At 42.9% G+C, this 20,069-nt stretch overlaps 1 protein-coding gene across 5 annotated transcripts in view; it reads left to right on the top strand.

Moving 5' to 3' along the window:
• The window catches only part of ewg (DNA-binding protein Ewg), a 170,370-nt gene extending 153,199 nt beyond the window's left edge, over positions 1-17,171 (top strand). For all 5 annotated transcript variants that reach the window (XM_071665803.1, XM_071665805.1, XM_071665806.1 and 2 more), the window contains one exon: positions 14,411-17,171. In XM_071665803.1, coding sequence (XP_071521904.1) covers positions 14,411-14,554 — 144 coding nt within the window. In that variant the 3' untranslated portion in view covers positions 14,555-17,171. The remainder of the gene's footprint in view (positions 1-14,410) is intronic.
• Positions 17,172-20,069: the final 2,898 nt, after the last annotated feature.

The raw sequence follows: 20,069 nt of genomic DNA, 5'->3' as shown, positions 1-20,069 counted from the left end.
TTCACATGCCTTGATTCAATCCACTGACAGCACGTCAACCCCTGTATACCACATCGCTCCAATTCACTCTATTCCTTGCCCTCCTTTCACCCTCCTGCATGTTCAGGCCCCGATCACACAAAATCTTTTTCACTCCATCTTTCCACCTCCAATTTGGTCTCCCTCTTCTCCTCGTTCCCTCCACCTCCGACACATATATCCTCTTGGTCAATCTTTCCTCACTCATTCTCTCCATGTGCCCAAACCATTTCAAAACACCCTCTTCTGCTCTCTCAACCACGTTCTTTTTATTTCCACACATCTCTCCTACCCTTACGTTACTTACTCGATCAAACCACCTCACACCACACATTTTCCTCAAACATCTCATTTCCAGCACATCCATCCTCCTGCGCACATCTCTATCCATAGCCCATGCCTCGCAACCATACAACATTGTTGGAACCACTATTCCTTCAAACATACCCATTTTTGCTTTCCGAGATAATGTTCTCGACTTCCACACATTTTTCAAGGCTCCCAAAATTTTCGCCCCCTCCCCCACCCTATGATCCACTTCCGCTTCCATGGTTCCATCCGCTGACAGATCCACTCCCAGATATCTAAAACACTTCACTTCCTCCAGTTTTTCTCCATTCAAACTCACCTCCCACTTGACTTGACCCTCACCCCTACTGTACCTAATAACCTTGCTCTTATTCACATTTACTCTTAACTTTCTTCTTCCACACACTTTACCAAACTCAGTCACCAGCTTCTGCAGTTTCTCACATGAATCAGCCACCAGCGCTGTATCATCAGCGAACAACAACTGACTCACTTCCCAAGCTCTCTCATCCCCAACAGACTTCATACTTGCCCCTCTTTCCAGGACTCTTGCATTTACCTCCCTAACAACCCCATCCATAAACAAATTAAACAACCATGGAGACATCACACACCCCTGCCGCAAACCTACATTCACTGAGAACCAATCACTTTCCTCTCTTCCTACACGTACACATGCCTTACATCCTCGATAAAAACTTTTCACTGCTTCTAACAACTTGCCTCCCACACCATATATTCTTAATACCTTCCACAGAGCATCTCTATCAACTCTGTCATATGCCTACTTCAGATCCATAAATCCTACATACAAATCCATTTGCTTTTCTAAGTATTTCTCACATACATTCTTCAAAGCAAACACCTGATCCACACATCCTCTACCACTTCTGAAACCGCACTGCTCTTCCCCAATCTGATGCTCTGTACATGCCTTCACCCTCTCAATCAATACCCTCCCATATAATTTACCAGGAATACTCAACAAACTTATACCTCTGTAATTTGAGCACTCACTCTTATCCCCTTTGCCTTTGTACAATGGCACTATGCACGCATTCTGCCAATCCTCAGGCACCTCACCATGAGTCATACATACATTAAATAACCTTACCAACCAGTCAACAATACAGTCACCCCCTTTTTTAATAAATTCCACTGCAATACCATCCAAACCTGCTGCCTTGCCGGCTTTCATCTTCTGCAAAGCTTTTACTACCTCTTCTCTGTTTACCAAATCATTTTCCCTAACCCTCTCACTTTGCACACCACCTCGACCCAAACACCCTATATCTGCCACTCTGTCATCAGACACATTCAACAAACCTTCAAAATACTCATTCCATCTCCTTCTCACATCACCGCTACTTGTTATCACCTCCCCATTTACGCCCTTCACTGAAGTTCCCATTTGCTCCCTTGTCTTACGCACCCTATTTACCTCCTTCCAGAACATCTTTTTATTCTCCCTGAAATTTACTGATAGTCTCTCACCCCAACTCTCATTTGCCCTTTTTTTCACCTCTTGCACCTTTCTCTTGACCTCCTGTCTCTTTCTTTTATACTTCTCCCTTTTTTTCATACTATTTGCCATTTCCCACGTTAGCAAGGTAGCGTTAAGAACAGAGAACTGGGCCTTAGAGGGAATATCCTCACCTGACCCCCTTCTCTGTTCCTTCTTTTGGAAAAAAAAAAAAAGAAAAAAAAAATTAAAAAAAAAAAAAAAAAATTCTGGGAGCCTTGAAGAATGTGTGGAAGTCGAGAACATTATCTCGGAAAGGAAAAATGGGTATGTTTGAAGGAATAGTGGTTCCAACAATGTTGTGTGGTTGTGGGGCGTGGGCTATGAATAGAGTTGTGCGCAGGAGGATGGATGTGCTGGAAATGAGATGTTTGAGGACAGTGTGTGGTATGAGGTGGTTTGATCGAGTAAGTAACGTAAGGGTAAGAGAGATATGTGGAAATAAAAAGAGCGTGTTTGAGAGAGCAGAAGAGGGTGTTTTGAAATGGTTTGGGCACATGGAGAGAATGAGTGAGGAAAGATTGACCAAGAGGATATATGTGTCGGAGGTGGAGGGAACGAGGAGAAGTGGGAGACCAAATTGGAGGTGGAAAGATGGAGTGAAATAGATTTTGTGTGATTGTTTGAGGACAGTGTGTGGTGTGAGGTGGTTTGATCGAGTAAGTAACGTAAGGGTAAGAGAGATGTGTGGAAATAAAAAGAGCGTGGTTGAGAGAGCAGAAGAGGGTGTTTTGAAATGGTTTGGGCACATGGAGAGAATGAGTGAGGAAAGAATGACCAAGAGGATATATGTGTTGGAGGTGGAGGGAACGAGGAGAAGTGGGAGACCAAATTGGAGGTGGAAAGATGGAGTGAAAAAGATTTTGTGTGATCGGGGCCTGAACATGCAGGAGGGTGAAAGGAGGGCAAGGAATAGAGTGAATTGGATCGATGTGGTATACCGGGGTTGACGTGCTGTCAGTGGGTTGAATCAGGGCATGTGAAGCGTCTGGGGTAAACCATGAAAAGCTGTGTAGGTATGTATATTTGCGTGTGTGGACGTATGTATGTACATGTGTATGGGGGTGGGTTGGGTCATTTCTTTCGTCTGTTTCCTTACGCTACTTCGGAAACGCGGGAGACAGCGACAAAGGAAGAAGGAAAGAAATATGTATATATATATATACATAAGATATATATAAGTATACCTATGTAAGTAGGAGAGATTGCCAGAGAGGGTTATTGGATTACGTGTTAATTGACAGGCGCGTGAAAGAGAGACTTTTGGATGTTAATGTGCTGAGAGGTGCAACTGGAGGGATGTCTGATCATTATCTTGTGGAGGCTAAGGTGAAAATTTGTATGGGTTTTCAGAAAAGAAGAGAGAATGTTGGGGTGAAGAGGGTGGTGAGAGTAAGTGAGCTTGGGAAGGAGACTTGTGTGAGGAAGTACCAAGAGAGACTGAGTATAGAATGGAAAAAGGTGAGAAAAATGGAAGTAAGGGGAGTGGGGGAGGAATGGGATGTATTTAGGGAATCAGTGATGGATTGCGCAAAAGATGCTTGTGGCTTGAGAAGCGTGGGAGGTGAGTTGATTAGAAATGGTAGTGAGTGGTGGGATGAAGAAGTAAGATTATTAGTGAAAGAGAAGAGAGAGGCATTTGGACGATTTTTGCAGGGAAAAAATGCAATTGAGTGGGAGATTTATAAAAGAAAGAGACAGGAGGTCAAGAGAAAGGTGCAAGAGGTGAAAAAGAGGGCAAATGAGAATTGGAGTGAAAGAGTATCATTAAATTTTAGGGAGAATAAAAAGATGTTCTGGAAGGAGGTAAATAAAGTGCGTTAGACAAGGGAGCAAATGGGAATTTCAGTGAAGGGCGCTAATGGGGAGGTGATAACAAGTAGTGGTGATGTGAGAAGGAGATGGGGTGAGTATTTTGAAGGTTTGTTTAATGTGTTTGATGATAGAGTGGCAGATATAGGGTGTTTTGGTCGAGGTGGTGTGGAAAGTGATAGGGTTAGGGAAAATGATTTGGTAAAAAGAGAAGAGGTAGTAAAAGCTTTGCGGAAGATGAAAGCCGGCAAGGCAGCAGGTTTGGATGGTATTGCAGTGGAATCTATTAATAAAGGGGGTGACTGTATTGTTGACTGATTGGTAAGGTTATTTAATGTATGTATGACTCATGGTGAGGTGCCTGAGGATTGGCGGAATGTGTGGATAGTGCCATTGTACAAAGGCAAAGGGGATAAGAGTGAGTGCTCAAATTACAGAGGTATATGTTTGTTGAGTATTCCTGGTAAATTATATGGGAGGGTATTGATTGAGAGGGTGAAGGCATGTACAGAGCATCAGATTGGGGAAGAGCAGTGTGGTTTCAGAAGTGTTAGAGGATATGTCGATCAGGTGTTTGCTTTGAAGAATGTATGTGAGAAATACTTAGAAAAGCAAATGGATTTGTATGTAGGATTTATGGATCTGAAGTAGGCATATGACAGAGTTGATAGAGATGCTCTGTGGAAGGTATTAAGTATATTGGTGTGGGAGGCAAGTTGTTAGAAGCATTGAAAAGTTTTTATCGAGGATGTAAGTCATGTGTACGTGTAGGAAGAGAGGAAAGTGATTGGTTCTCAGTGAATGTAGGTTTGCGGCAGGGGTGTGTGATGTCTCCATGGTTGTTTAATTTGTTTATGGATGGGGTTGTTAGGGAGGTGAATGCAAGAGTTTTGGAAAGAGGGGCAAGTATGAAGTCTGTTGTGGATGAGAGAGCTTGGGAAGTGAGTCAGTTGTTGTTCGCTGATGATACAGTGCTGGTGGTTGATTCATGTGAGAAACTGCAGAAGCTGGTGACTGAGTTTGGTAAAGTGTGTGAAAGAAGAAAGTTAAGAGTAAATGTGAATAAGAGCAAGGTTATTAGGTACAGTAGGGTTGAGAGTCAAGTCAATTGGGAGGTGAGTTTGAATGGAGAAAAACTGGAGGAAGTGAAGTGTTTTAGATATCTGGGAGCGTTGGTGGCTGATGATTCATGTGAGAAACTGCAGAAGCTGGTGACTGAGTTTGATAAAGTTTGTGAAAGAAGAAAGTTAAGAGTAAATGTGAATAAGAGCAAGGGCATTAGGTACAGTAGGGTTGAGGGTCAAGTCAATTGGGAGGTAAGTTTGAATGGAGAAAAACTGGAGGAAATAAAGTGTTTTAGATATCTGGGAGTGGATCTGGCAGCGGATGGAACCATGGAAGCGGAAGTGAATCATAGGGTGGAGGAGGGGGTGAAAATCCTGGGAGCCTTGAAGCATGTGTGGAAGTCGAGAACATTTTCTCGGAAAGCAAAAATGGTTATGTTTGAAGGAATAGTTTTTCCAACAATATTGTATGGTTGCCAGGCATGGGCTATGGATAGAGTTGTGCGCAGGAGGGCTGATGTGCTGGAGATGAGATGTTTGAGGACAATATGTGGTGTGAGGTGGTTTGATCGAGTAAGTAATTTAAGGGTAAGAGAGATGTGTGGAAATAAAAAGAGTGTGGTTGAGAGAGCAGAAGAGGGTGTTTTGAAATGGTTTGGGCACATGGAGAGAATGAGTGAGGAAAGATTGACCAAGAGGATATATGTGTCGGAGGTGGAGGGAACGAGGAGAAGTGGGAGACTAAATTGGAGGTGGAAAGATGGAGTGAAAAAGATTTTGATTGATCGGGACCTGAACATGCAGGAGGGTGAAAGGCGGGCAAGGAATAGAGTGAATTGGATCGATGTGGTATACTGGGTTGATGTGCTGTCAGTGGATTGAAGCATGGCATGTGAAGCGTCTGGGGTAAACCATGGAAAGTTTTGTGGGGCCTGGATGTGGAAAGGGAGCTTCTAACAACTTTCCTCCCACACCATATATTCTTAATACCTTCCACAGAGCATCTCTATCAACTCTATCATATGCCTTCTCCAGATCCATAAATGCTACATACAAATCCATTTGCTTTTCTAAGTATTTCTCACATACATTCTTCAAAGCAAACACCTGATCCACACATCCTCTACCACTTCTGAAACCACACTGCTCTTCCCCAATCTGATGCTCTGTACATGCCTTCACCCTCTCAATCAATACCCTCCCATATAATTTACCAGGAATACTCAACAAACTTATACCTCTGAAATTGGAGCACTCACTCTTATCCCCTTTGCCTTTGTACAATGGCACTATGCACGCATTCCGCCAATCCTCAGTCACCTCACCATGAGTCATACATACATTGAATAACCTTCCCAACCAGACGACAATACAGTCACCCCTTTTTTTAATAAATTCCACTGCAATACCATCCATATTTTTTTATTATCATTATTATATAATTTTTTTTTCATACTTTTCGCCATCTCCCGCATAAGCGAGGTTGCGTTAAGAACAGAGGACTGGACCATTCAGGGAATATCCTCACCTGGCCCCCCTCTCTGTCACTCCTTTTGGAAAATTAAAGAAAAATCGAGAGGGGAGGATTTCCAGATCCCCGCTCCCTTCCCTTTTAGTCGCCTTCTACGACACGCAGGGAATACGTGGGAAGGATTTTTTCTCCCCTATCCCCAGGGATAAAATTAACACGTGTATATATATATATATATATATATATATATATATATATATATATTTTTTTTTTTTTTTTTTTTTTATACTTTGTCGCTGTCTCCCGCGTTTGCGAGGTAGCGCAAGGAAACAGACGAAAGAAATGGCCCAACCCCCCCCCCCCATACACATGTACATACACACGTCCAGACACGCAAATATACATACCTACACAGCTTTCCATGGTTTACCCCAGACGCTTCACATGCCTTGCTTCAATCCACTGACAGCACGTCAACCCCTGTATACCACATGACTCCAATTCACTCTATTTCTTGCCCTCCTTTCACCCTCCTGCATGTTCAGGCCCCGATCACACAAAATCTTTTTCACTCCATCTTTCCACCTCCAATTTGGTCTCCCTCTTCTCCTCGTTCCCTCCACCTCCGACACATATATCCTCTTGGTCAATCTCTCCTCACTCATTCTCTCCATGTGCCCAAACCATTTCAAAACACCCTCTTCTGCTCTCTCGACCACGCTCTTTTTATTTCCACACATCTCTCTTACCCTTACGTTACTTACTCGATCAAACCACCTCACACCACACATTGTCCTCAAACATCTCATTTCCAGCACATCCATCCTCCTGCGCACATCTCTATCCATAGCCCACGCCTCGCAACCATACAGCATTGTTGGAACCACTATTCCCTCAAACATACCCATTTTTACTTTCCGAGATAATGTTCTCGACTTCCACACATTTTTCAAGGCTCCCAAAATTTTCGCCCCCTCCCCCACCCTATGATCCACTTCCGCTTCCATGGTTCCATCCGCTGACAGATCCACTCCCAGATATCTAAAACACTTCACTTCCTCCAGTTTTTCTCCATTCAAACTCACCTCCCAATTGACTTGACCCTCACCCCTACTGTACCTAATAACCTTGCTCTTATTCACATTTACTCTCAACTTTCTTCTTCCACACACTTTACCAAACTCAGTCACCAGCTTCTGCAGTTTCTCACATGAATCAGCCACCAGCGCTGTATCATCAGCGAACAACAATTGACTCACTTCCCAAGCTCTCTCATCCCCAACAGACTTCATACTTGCCCCTCTTTCCAGGACTCTTGCATTTACCTCCTTTACAACCCCATCCATAAACAAATTAAACAACCATGGAGACATCACACACCCCTGCCGCAAACCTACATTCACTGAGAACCAATCACTTTCCTCTCTTCCTACACGTACACATGCCTTACATCCTCGATAAAAACTTTTCACTGCTTCTAACAACTTGCCTCCCACACCATATATTCTTAATACCTTCCACAGAGCATCTCTATCAACTCTATCATATATATATATATATATATATATATATATATATATATTTTTTTTTTTTTTTATACTTTGTCGCTGTCTCCCGCGTTTGCGAGGTAGCGCAAGGAAACATATATATATATTTATATTTCATTATCTATTTTGCTTTGTCGCTGTCTCCCGAGTTTGTGAGGTAGCGCAAGGAAACACGAAAGAAATGGCCCAACCCACCCCCATACACATGTATATAATACACGTCCACACACGCAAATATACATATCTATACATCTCAATGTACACATATATATACACAAACAGTCACATGCATATATACCCATGCACCCAAATCACACTGTCTGCCTTTATTCATTCCAATCGCCACCTCGCCACACATGGAAATACCATCCCCCTCCCCCCTCATGTGTGCGAGGTAGTGCTAGGAAATGACAAGAAAGGCCCCATTCGTTCACACTCAGTCTCTAGCTGTCATGTAATAATGCACCGAAACCACAGCTCCCTTTACACATCCAGGCCCTACACAACTTTCCATGGTTTAACCCAGATGCTTCACATGCCCTTGTTCAATCCATTGACAGCAGGTCGACCCCGGTATACCACATTGTTCCAATTCACTCTATTCCTTGCACACCTTTCACCCTCCTGCATGTTCAGGCCCCGATCACTCAAAATCTTTTTCTCTCCATCTTTCCACCTCCAATTTGGTCTCCCACCTCTCATTCCCTCCACCTCTGACACATATCCTCTTTGTCAATCTTTTTTCACTCATTCTCTCCATGTGACCAAACCATTTCAAAACATCCTGTTCTGCTCTCTCAACCACACTATTTCTATTACCACATATCTTTCTTACCCTTACATTACTTACTTGATCAAACCACCTCACACCACATATTGTCCTCAAACATCTCATTTCCCGCACATCCACCCTCCTGTGCACAGCTCTATCTATAGCCCATGCCTGACAACCATATAACATTGTTGGAACCTCTATTCCTTCAAACATACCCATTTTTGCTTTCGAAGATAACGTTCTCAACTTCCACACATTTTTCAATGCTCCCAGAACTTTCACCCCCTCCTCCACCCTTTGGTAAACTTCTGCTTACATGGTTCCATCCGCTGCCAAATCCACTCCCAGATATCTAAAACACTTCACTTCCTCCAGTTTTTCTCCATTCAAACTTAACACCAAATTGACTTGTTCCTCAACCCTATTGTACTTAAGAACCTTGTTCCTATTCACATTTACTCTCAGCTTTCTTGTTTCACACACTTTACCAAACTCTGTCACCAGTTTCTGCAGTTTCTCACCCGAATCAGCCACCAGTGTTGCATCATCAGCGAACAACAACTGACTCACTTCTCAAGCTCTCTCATCCACAACAGACTACATACTTTCCCCTCTTTCCAAAACTCTTGCTTTCACCTCCCTAACAACCCCATCCATAAACAAATAAACAGCCATGGAGACATTATGCACCCCTGCCGCAAACCAACATTCACTGAGAACCAATCACTTTCTCCTCTTCCTACACGTACACATGCCTTACATCCTCGATAAAAACTTTTCACTGCTTCTAACAACTTGCCTCCCACACCATATATTCTTAGTACCTCCCACAGAGCATCTCTATCAACTCTATCATATTCCTTCTCCAGATCCATAAATGCTACATACAAATCCATTTGCTTTTGTAAGTATTTTTCACATACATTTCTCAAAGCAAGCAACCTGATCCACTCATTGTCTACCACTTCTGAAACCACACTTCTCCTCCGCAATATGGTGCTCTGTACATGCCTTCACCCTTTCAATCAATACTCTACCATATGATTTCTCAGGAATACTCAACACACTTATACCTGTGTAATTTGAGCATTCATTCTTATTCCCTTTGCCTTTGTACAATGGCACTTTGCAAGTATTCCAATTTTCCTGAGGCACCTCACCGTGAGTCATACATACATTGAATAACCTTACCAACCAATGAACAATAGAGTCACTCCCTTTTTTAATAAATTTCACTACAATACCATCCAAATCGGCAGCCTTGCTGGATTTTATATTCTGCAAAGCTTCTACTACCTTTTCTCTGTTTACCAAATTATTCTCCCTAACCCTCTCACTTTACACACCACCTCGACCAAAACACCCTATATCTGCCACTCTGTCATCAAACATATTTAAGAAACCTTCAAGATACTCACTCCATCTCTTCTCACATCACCACTACTTGTTATCACCTCCCCATTAGCCTCCTTCAATGATGTTCCTATTTTTTCTCTTGTCTTACGCTCTTTATTTACCTTCTTCCAAAACATCCTTTTATTTTATATTTATTTGCTTTGTCGCTGTCTCCCGTGTTTGCGAGGTAGCGCAAGGAAACAGACGAAAGAAATGGCCCAACCCACCCCCATACACATGTATATACATATACGTCCACACACGCAAATATACATACCTATACATCTCAATGTACACATACATATATGCACAAACATACATATACATATATACACATGTACATAATTCATGCTGTCAGCCTTTATTTATTCCCATCACCACCCTGCCACATGTGGAATAACATCCCCCTCCCCCCTCATGTGTGCGAGGTAGCGCTAGGAAAAGACAACAAAGGCCCCCATTCGTTCATACTCAGTCCCCAGCTGCCACGTAAGAATGCCCGAAACCACAGCTCCCCCTCCACATCCAGGCTCTGCAGAACTTTTCATGGTTTACCCCAGATGCTTCACTTGCCTCGATTCAATCCATTGACAGCATGTCGACCCCTGTATACCACATTGATCGAATTCACTCTATTCCTTGCCTGCCTTTCACCCTCCTGCATGTTCAGGCCCCGATCACTCAAATTCTTTTTTACTCCATCTTTCCACCTCTAATTTGGTCTCCCACTTCACCTCGTTCCCTCCACCTCCGACACATATATCCTCTTGGTCAATCTTTCCTCACTCATTCTCTCCATGTGCCCAAACCATTTCAAAACACTCTCCTCTGCTCTCTCAACCAGGGTCTTTTTATTTCCACACATATCTCTTACCCTTGTTAGAAGCAGTGAAAAGTTTTTATCGAGGATGTAAGGCATGTGTACGTGTAGGAAGAGAGGAAAGTGATTGGTTCTCAGTGAATGTAGGTTTGCGGCAGGGGTGTGTGATGTCTCCATGGTTGTTTAATTTGTTTATGGATGGGGTTGTTAGGGAGGTAAATGCGAGAGATTTGGAAAGAGGGGCAAGTATGAAGTCTGTTGGGGATGAGAGAGCTTGGGAAGTGAGTCAGTTGTTGTTCGCTGATGATACAGCGCTGGTGGCTGATTCATGTGAGAAACTGCAGAAGCTGGTGACTGAGTTTGGAAAAGTGTGTGGAAGAAGAAAGTTAAGAGTAAATGTGAATAAGAGCAAGGTTATTAGGTACAGTAGGGTTGAGGGTCAAGTCAATTGGGAGGTGAGTTTGAATGGAGAAAAACTGGAGGAAGTGAAGTGTTTTAGATATCTGGGAGTGGATCTGGCAGCGGATGGAACCATGGAAGCGGAAGTGGATCATAGGGTGGGGGATGGCGCGAAAATCCTGGGGGCCTTGAAGAATGTGTGGAAGTCGAGAACATTATCTCGGAAAGCAAAAATGGGTATGTTTGAAGGAATAGTGGTTCCAACAATGTTGTATGGTTGCGAGGCGTGGGCTATGGATAGAGTTGTGCGCAGGAGGATGGATGTGCTGGAAATGAGATGTTTGAGGACAATGTGTGGTGTGAGGTGGTTTGATCGAGTGAGTAACGTAAGGGTAAGAGAGATGTGTGGAAATAAAAAGAGCGTGGTTGAGAGAGCAGAAGAGGGTGTTTTGAAGTGGTTTGGGCACATGGAGAGGATGAGTGAGGAAAGATTGACCAAGAGGATATATGTGTCGGAGGTGGAGGGAACAAGGAGAAGAGGGAGACCAAATTGAAGGTGGAAAGATGGAGTGAAAAAGATTTTGTGTGATCGGGGCCTGAACATGCAGGAGGGTGAAAGGAGGGCAAGGAATAGAGTGAATTGGAGCGATGTGGTATACCAGGGTTGACGTGCTGTCAGTGGATTGAAGCAGGGCATGTGAAGCGTCTGGGGTAAACCATGGAAAGCTGTGTAGGTATGTATATTTGCGTGTGTGGACGTATGTATATACATGTGTATGGGGGGGGGTTGGGCCATTTCTTTCGTCTGTTTCCTTGCGCTACCTCGCAAATGTGGGAGACAGCGACAAAGTATAATAAAAAGATAATAATCTCTTACCCTTACATTACTTACTCGATCAAACCACCTCACACCACATATTGTCCTCAAACATCTCATTTCCAGCACATCCACCCTCCTGTGCACAACTCTATCCATAGCCCACTCCTCACAACCATACAACATTGTTGGAACCACTATTCCTTCAAACATAGCCATTTTTGCTTTCGGAGATAATGTTCTCGACTTCCACACATTCTTCAAGGCTCCCAGGATTTTCGCCCCCTCCCCCACCCTTTGATTCCCTTCCGCTTCCATGGTTCTATCTGCCGCCAGATCCACTCCCAGATATCTAAAACACTTCACTTCCTCCAGTTTTTCTCCATTCAAACTTACCTCCCAATTGACTTGACCCTCAACCCTACTGTACCTAATAACCTTGCTCTTATTCACATTTACTCTTAACTCTCTTCTTTCACACACTTTACCAAACTCAGTCACCAGCTTCTACAGTTTCTCGCATGAATCAGCCACCAATGCTGTATCATCAGCGAACAACAACTGACTCACTTCCCAAGCTCTCTCATCCCCAACAGACTTCATACTTGCCCCTCTTTCCAAAACTCTTGCATTCACCTCCCTAACAACCCCATCCATAAACAAATTAAACAACCATGGAGACATCACACACCCCTGCTACAAACCTACATTTACTGAGAACCAATCACTTTCCTCTCTTCCTACACATACACATGCCTTACATCCTTGATAAAATCTTTTCACTGCTTCTCACAACTTGCCTCCCACACCATATATTCTTAGTACCTTCCACAGAGCATCTCTATCAACTCTATTGTATGCCTTCTCCAGACCCATAAGTGCTACATACAAATCCATTTGCTTTTCTAAGTATTTCTCACATACATTCTTCAAAGCAAACACCTGATCCACACATCCTCTACCACTTCTGAAACCACACTGCTCTTCCCCAATCTAATGCTCTGTACATGCCTTCACCCTCTCAATCAATACCCTCCCATATAATTTACCAGGAATACTCAACAAACTTATACCTCTGAAATTGGAGCACTCACTCCTATCCTTATCCCCTTTGCCTTTGTACAATGGCACTATGCATGCATTCCGCCAGTCCTCAGGCACCTCACCATGAATCATAGATACATTAAATAACCTTACCAACTAGTCAACAATACAGTCACCCCCCTTTTTTAATAAATTCCACTGCAATACCATCCAAACCTAAAGTTTAATTATACTCTCTCATCCTAACCCTCATTTGCCTTCTTTTTTGCCTCTTGCACCTTTCTCTTGACCTCTTGCCTCTTTCTTTTATACATCTCCTTCTCATTTGCTTTATTTCCCTGCATAAGTCCTCTAAATGCCTCTCTCTTCTCTTTCACTAATAATTTTACTTCATCATCCCACCACTCACTACCCTTTCTAATCTGCCCACCTTCCCACGGTTCTCATGCCATAAGGATCGTTTGCGCAAGCTATCACTGCTTCCCCAAATACATCCCGTTCCTCCCTCTACTCTCCTTATGTCCTTTGTTATCACCTTTATCCATTCTGTACTCAGTCTCTCGTGGTACTTCCTCACACAAATCTGCTTCCCAAGCTCACTTAATCTCACCACTCTCTTCACCCCAGGATTCTCTCTTTTTTTCCATAAACCTCTACAAATTTAGGTGTTTCATTATATTTTTCTCTTCATTGAGGTGTTATGTATTCCCAAATTGTATTCTAATTCTCACCTGCCACAAGTCTGAAATATTGTAGTTCAGTCATTTTCTGGTAAGGAGCTTCTGGTCAGTTAAATTTCAAAATTCTTGCAATATATGAAAAAATTTGTGCAATTATTATTTTGCTGGAATTCATTATACCTACCAGGAGAGAAAACAAAAAGTGTTTATAAGAAGATAAGTGGGTAGAATTGGTACCAGATGAATATAATACAATTACAATGGATCGGATATGGCAGCAGAGAATAACAACATCAACAAACAAATGGCATATGCAGCGAGTACCCTGTGTAATTTCAGCCGCATAAAATCTTGATTTAGTTACTTGTAGTTAGGCAGGTACTTTTTCTCTCATTTGTGGAAACCTTATGGATAATTTGATTTTCTCTATGAAGCTGAGAGCATGTGTACCCTTTTAATAGTCTTGTTGGTTGAGCACTCATATTGTCAGGTCAAACTATATCCTGTTGGTAGCTGTGTTTGTGTTTTCTATATTGTAAGGGATGAATATAACTAGTTTGTTATCACTGAAGGTAGCATGTACAATAATATTGTTGCCACTACTACTCAACATTCTTGTGCATTCTAGAGTGTCACCAAGACATTCCTCTTTTCAGTTTTCTAATCTTTTTGATCCCACTCTTGCAAACTCTAATGTGAGCCAGGAGAGATCTGATGAGAGTGAATTAATTCTACAGGTTTCTTGGACAACTGCACTTCGCCAGATTGTTGTAAACTGTTATAAATACCATGGACGAGATGATCTTCTTCCTGCGTTTAATGAGGAAGAAGAGAAAAGTCAGGTCTGTATGAAATATACAAGATTTGTGTTGTATTTTTAAACTTAAGATGGTAAGTTATGCATTTCTATGTCCGTTAGTTTTATGCTCAATTGCTTTTCCTGCTTAGCATGGTGGGATCAGGAACAAATAAGCATTGGTCTGAATATGATTATTCTTTCCTTGTGTCTTGTGTATGATGTACTAAAACTAGAATCTGCCTTCTACAACTAATCCCTGCAGACTCTTCTATGGTTTACCTTGATTACTTCATTCAGTTTCTGCAATAAACTTTGCCTCCCTATACATTTTCACTGGCGATGTCACTCTTACATTTTATTACTTTGTCATCTCTCCTTTGCAAATGTCAGGGAATGGAATTGGCAAAGTTCCTGAAGTACTCTAGGTCCTTGTTTGGGTCCATAGGGTGTTGATCTCCACTGATGGGGTGTTGCAGGAAGCAACCACCTGATTGTGAGTTCTGAGAGCCTCGTTTGCCTAGAAATCTCATGTGTACCTACATTTCCTTGCTTCCAGGTGAGAATTTAAACTTTCTTCTCTGTAGAAAGGCAAGAGCCAACAATCTTGAAGTGCTGGTAGAGGAAATACAGTCCTGGAAACAAAATTCCCCAAATGAAGTGGCATCCTGGAAGAGTAAAGAAATTATATCTTTCCTTCGAGATAGCCTGAGGCATACTGAGGCAGGTTGCTGGTGCTTAACCATTAGAAACACTGGTCAAAGCAAGAGAACAAATGGGAACATCAGTGAAGGGGGCACATGGGGAGGTAATAACAAATAGTGGTGATGTGAGAAGGAGATGGAGTGAGTATTTTGAAGGTTTGTTGAATGTGGTAGATGATAGAGTGGAAGATATAGGGTGTTTTGGTCGAGGTGGTGTGCAAAGTGAGATGGTTCGGGAGATTGATTTGGTAAACAGAGAAGAGGTAGTAAAAGCTTTGCGAAAGATGAAAGCTGGCAAGGCAGTGGGTTAGGATGGTATTGCAGTTTAATTTATTAAAATAAAGGGGGTGACTGTGTTGTTGATTCGTTGGTAAGGATATCTAACGTATGACTCATGGTGAGGTGCCTGAGGATTGGCAGAATGCATGCATAGTTCCATTGTACAAAGGCAAAGGGGATAAAGGTGAGTGCTCAAATTACAGAGGTGGTTTAGTATTCCTGGGAAATTATACGGGAGGGTATTGATTGAGAGGATGAAAGCATGTACAGAGCATGAGACTAGGGAAGAGCAGTGTGGTTTCAGAAGTGGTAGAGGATGTGTGGATCAGGTGTTTGCTTTGAAAAATGCATGTGAGAAATACTTAGAAAAGCAAATGGATGTGTATGTAGCATTTATGGATCTGGAAAAGGCATATGATAGAGTTGATAGAGATGCTCTGTGGAAGGTATTAAGAATATATTGTGTGGGAGGCAAGTTGTTAGAAGCAGTGAAAAGTTTTTATCGAGGATGTAAGGCATGTGTATGAGCAGGAAGAGAGGAAAGTGATTGGTTCTCAGTGAATGTTGGGTTGCGGCAGGGATGTGTGATGTCTCCATGGTTGTTTAATTTGTTTATGGATGGTATTGTTAGGGAGGTGAATGCAAGAGTTTTGGAAAGAGGGGTAAGTATGCAGTCTGCTGTGGATGAGAGGCTTGGGAAGCAAATCAGTTGTTATTCGTTGATGATACAGCGCTGATGGCTGATTCGGGTGAGAAACTACAGAAGCTGGTGACTGAGTTTGGTAAAGTGTGTGAAAGAAGAAAGCTGAGAGTAAATGTGAATAAGAGAAAGGTTATTAGGTATAGTAGGGTTGAGGGACAAGTCAATTGGAAGGTAAGTTTGAATAGAGAAAAAGTGAAGGAAGTGAAGTGTTTTAGATATCTGGTAGTGGGTCTGGCAGCAGATGGAACCATGGAAGCGGAAGTGGATCATAGGGTGGGGGAGGGGGCGAAAGTTCTGGGAGCATTAAAAAATGTGTGGAAGGTGAGACCATTATATCGGAATGCAAAAATGGGTATGTTTGAAGGAATAGTGGTTCCAACAATGTTATATGGTTGCGAGGTGTGGGCTATAGATAGAGTTGTGCACAGGAGGGTGGATGTGCTGGAAATGAGATGTTTGAGGACAATATGTGGTGTGAGGTGATTTGATTGAGTATGTAAAAGGGTAAAAGAGATGTGAGGTAATAAAAAGAGTGTGGTTGAGAGAGCAGAAGAAGGTGTTTTCAAATGGTTTGGTCACATGGAGAGAATGAGTGAGGAAAGATTGACAAAGAGGATATATGTGTCAGAAGTGGAGGGAACGAGGAGAAGTGGGAGACCAAATTGGAGATGGAAAGATGGGGTGAAAGAGATTCTGAGCGATTGGGTCCTGAACATGCAGGAGGGTGAAAGGCGTGGAAGGAATAGAGTGAAATGGAACGATGTGGTATACTGGGGTGGACATGCTGTCAATGGATTGAACCAGGGCATGTGAAGTGTCTGGGGTAAACCATGGAAAGTTTTGTGGGAACTGGATGTGGAAAGGGATCTATGGTTTTGGTGCATTATACATGACAGCTAGAGACTGAGTTCACATGAATTTGGCCTTTGTTGTCTTTTCCTATCGCTACCTCACACACATGCGCGGGGGAGGGGGTTGTCATTTCATGTGTGGCGGGGTGGCAACGGGAATGAATAAAGGCAGCAAGTATGAATCATGTACATGTGTATATTTTTTTTTTTTATACTTTGTCGCTGTCTCCCGCGTTTGCGAGGTAGCGCAAGGAAACAGACGAAAGAAATGGCCACCCCCCCCCCCCCATACACATGTACATACACACGTCCACACACGCAAATATACATACCTACACAGCTTTCCATGGTTTACCCCAGACGCTTCACATGCCTTGCTTCAATCCACTGACAGCACGTCAACCCCTGTATACCACATGACTCCAATTCACTCTATTTCTTGCCCTCCTTTCACCCTCCTGCATGTTCAGGCCCCGATCACACAAAATCTTTTTCACTCCATCTTTCCACCTCCAATTTGGTCTCCCTCTTCTCCTCGTTCCCTCCACCTCCGACACATATATCCTCTTGGTCAATCTCTCCTCACTCATTCTCTCCATGTGCCCAAACCATTTCAAAACACCCTCTTCTGCTCTCTCAACCACGCTCTTTTTATTTCCACACATCTCTCTTACCCTTACGTTACTTACTCGATCAAACCACCTCACACCACACATTGTCCTCAAACATCTCATTTCCAGCACATCCATCCTCCTGCGCACATCTCTATCCATAGCCCACGCCTCGCAACCATACAACATTGTTGGAACCACTATTCCCTCAAACATACCCATTTTTGCTTTCCGAGATAATGTTCTCGACTTCCACACATTTTTCAAGGCTCCCAAAATTTTCGCCCCCTCCCCCACCCTATGATCCACTTCCGCTTCCATGGTTCCATCCGCTGACAGATCCACTCCCAGATATCTAAAACACTTCACTTCCTCCAGTTTTTCTCCATTCAAACTCACCTCCCAATTGACTTGACCCTCACCCCTACTGTACCTAATAACCTTGCTCTTATTCACATTTACTCTCAACTTTCTTCTTCCACACACTTTACCAAACTCAGTCACCAGCTTCTGCAGTTTCTCACATGAATCAGCCACCAGCGCTGTATCATCAGCGAACAACAACTGACTCACTTCCCAAGCTCTCTCATCCCCAACAGACTTCATACTTGCCCCTCTTTCCAGGACTCTTGCATTTACCTCCCTTACAACCCCATCCATAAACAAATTAAACAACCATGGAGACATCACACACCCCTGCCGCAAACCTACATTCACTGAGAACCAATCACTTTCCTCTCTTCCTACACGTACACATGCCTTACATCCTCGATAAAAACTTTTCACTGCTTCTAACAACTTGCCTCCCACACCATATATTCTTAATACCTTCCACAGAGCATCTCTATCAACTCTATCATATGCCTTCTCCAGATCCATAAATGCAACATACAAATCCATTTGCTTTTCTAAGTATTTCTCACATACATTCTTCAAAGCAAACACCTGATCCACACATCCTCTACCACTTCTGAAACCGCACTGCTCTTCCCCAATCTGATGCTCTGTACATGCCTTCACCCTCTCAATCAATACCCTCCCATATAATTTACCAGGAATTATGTGTATATATGTATATGTATACATTGAAATGTATAGTTATGTGTATCCATCTGGTTTTCTAAGTATTTGTCACGTACATTCTTCAAAGCATACAACTGTTCCACACATCCTCTACCACTTCTGAAACCACACTGCTCTTCCCCAATCTGATGCTCTGTACATGCCTTTACCCTCTCAATCAATACCCTCCCATATAATTTCACAAGAATACTCAACAAACTTATGCCTCTGTAATTTGAACACTCACCTTTAGCCCTTTGCCTTTGTACAATGGCACTAAGCATGCATTTTGCCAATCCTCAGGCACTTCACCAAGATCTATACATACAATGAATATCCTTACCCACCAATCAACAGCAGAGTCACCCCCTTTTTTAATAAATTCCACAGCAATATCATTCAAGCCCGCCACCTTGCCGGCTTTCATCCTCCACAAAGCTTTCACTACCTCTTCTCTATGTACCGAACCATTCTCCCTGATCCTCTCACTTCGCACACCACCCTGACCAAAACACCCTATATCTGCCATTCTATCATCAAACACATTCAACAAACCTTCAATATACTCACTCCATCTCCTTCTCACGTCATCAGTACTTTTTTTTTTTCTTCCTATTTGCCCCCTTAGCTGATGTTCCCATTTGTTCTCTTGTCGTACGCACTTTATTTACCTCCTTCCAAAACATATTTTATTTATTTTATTTTATTTTGCTCTGTCGCTGTCTCCCGCGTTTGCGAGGTAGCGCAAGAAAACAGACGAAAGAAGTGGCCCAACCCACCCCCATACACATGTATATACATACACGTCCACACACGCAAATATACATACCTATACATCTCAATCTACACATATATATACACACACAGACATATACATATATACACATGTACATAATTCATACTGTCTGCCTTTATTTATTCCCATTGCCACCCCGCCACACATGGAATAACATCCCCCTCCTCCCTCATGTGTGCGAGGTAGCGCTAGGAAAAGACAACAAAGGCCCCATTCGTTCATACTCAGTCTCTAGCTGTCATGTAATAATGCCCAAAACCACAGCTCCCTTTCCACATCCAGGCCCCACAGAACTTTCCATGGTTTACCCCAGACACTTCACATGCCCTGATTCAATCCATTGACTGCATGTCGACCCCGGTATACATCGATCCAATTCACTCTATTCCTTGCCCGCCTTTCACCCTCCTGCATGTTCAGGCCCCGATCACTCAAAATCTTTTTCACTCCATCTTTCCACCTCCAATTTGGTCTCCCACTTCTCCTCGTGCCCTCCACCTCCGACACATATATCCTCTTGGTCAATCTTTCCTCACTCATTCTCTCCATGTACCCAAACCATTTCAAAACACCCTCTTCTGCTCTCTCAACCAC

Source organism: Panulirus ornatus, chromosome 10 (assembly GCF_036320965.1).
Source record: "Panulirus ornatus isolate Po-2019 chromosome 10, ASM3632096v1, whole genome shotgun sequence".
NCBI classification, from domain to species: Eukaryota; Metazoa; Arthropoda; class Malacostraca; order Decapoda; family Palinuridae; genus Panulirus; species Panulirus ornatus.
The sequence above is the reverse complement of the archived record's forward strand: the minus strand, read 5'-3'. Positions and strand labels throughout refer to the sequence as shown.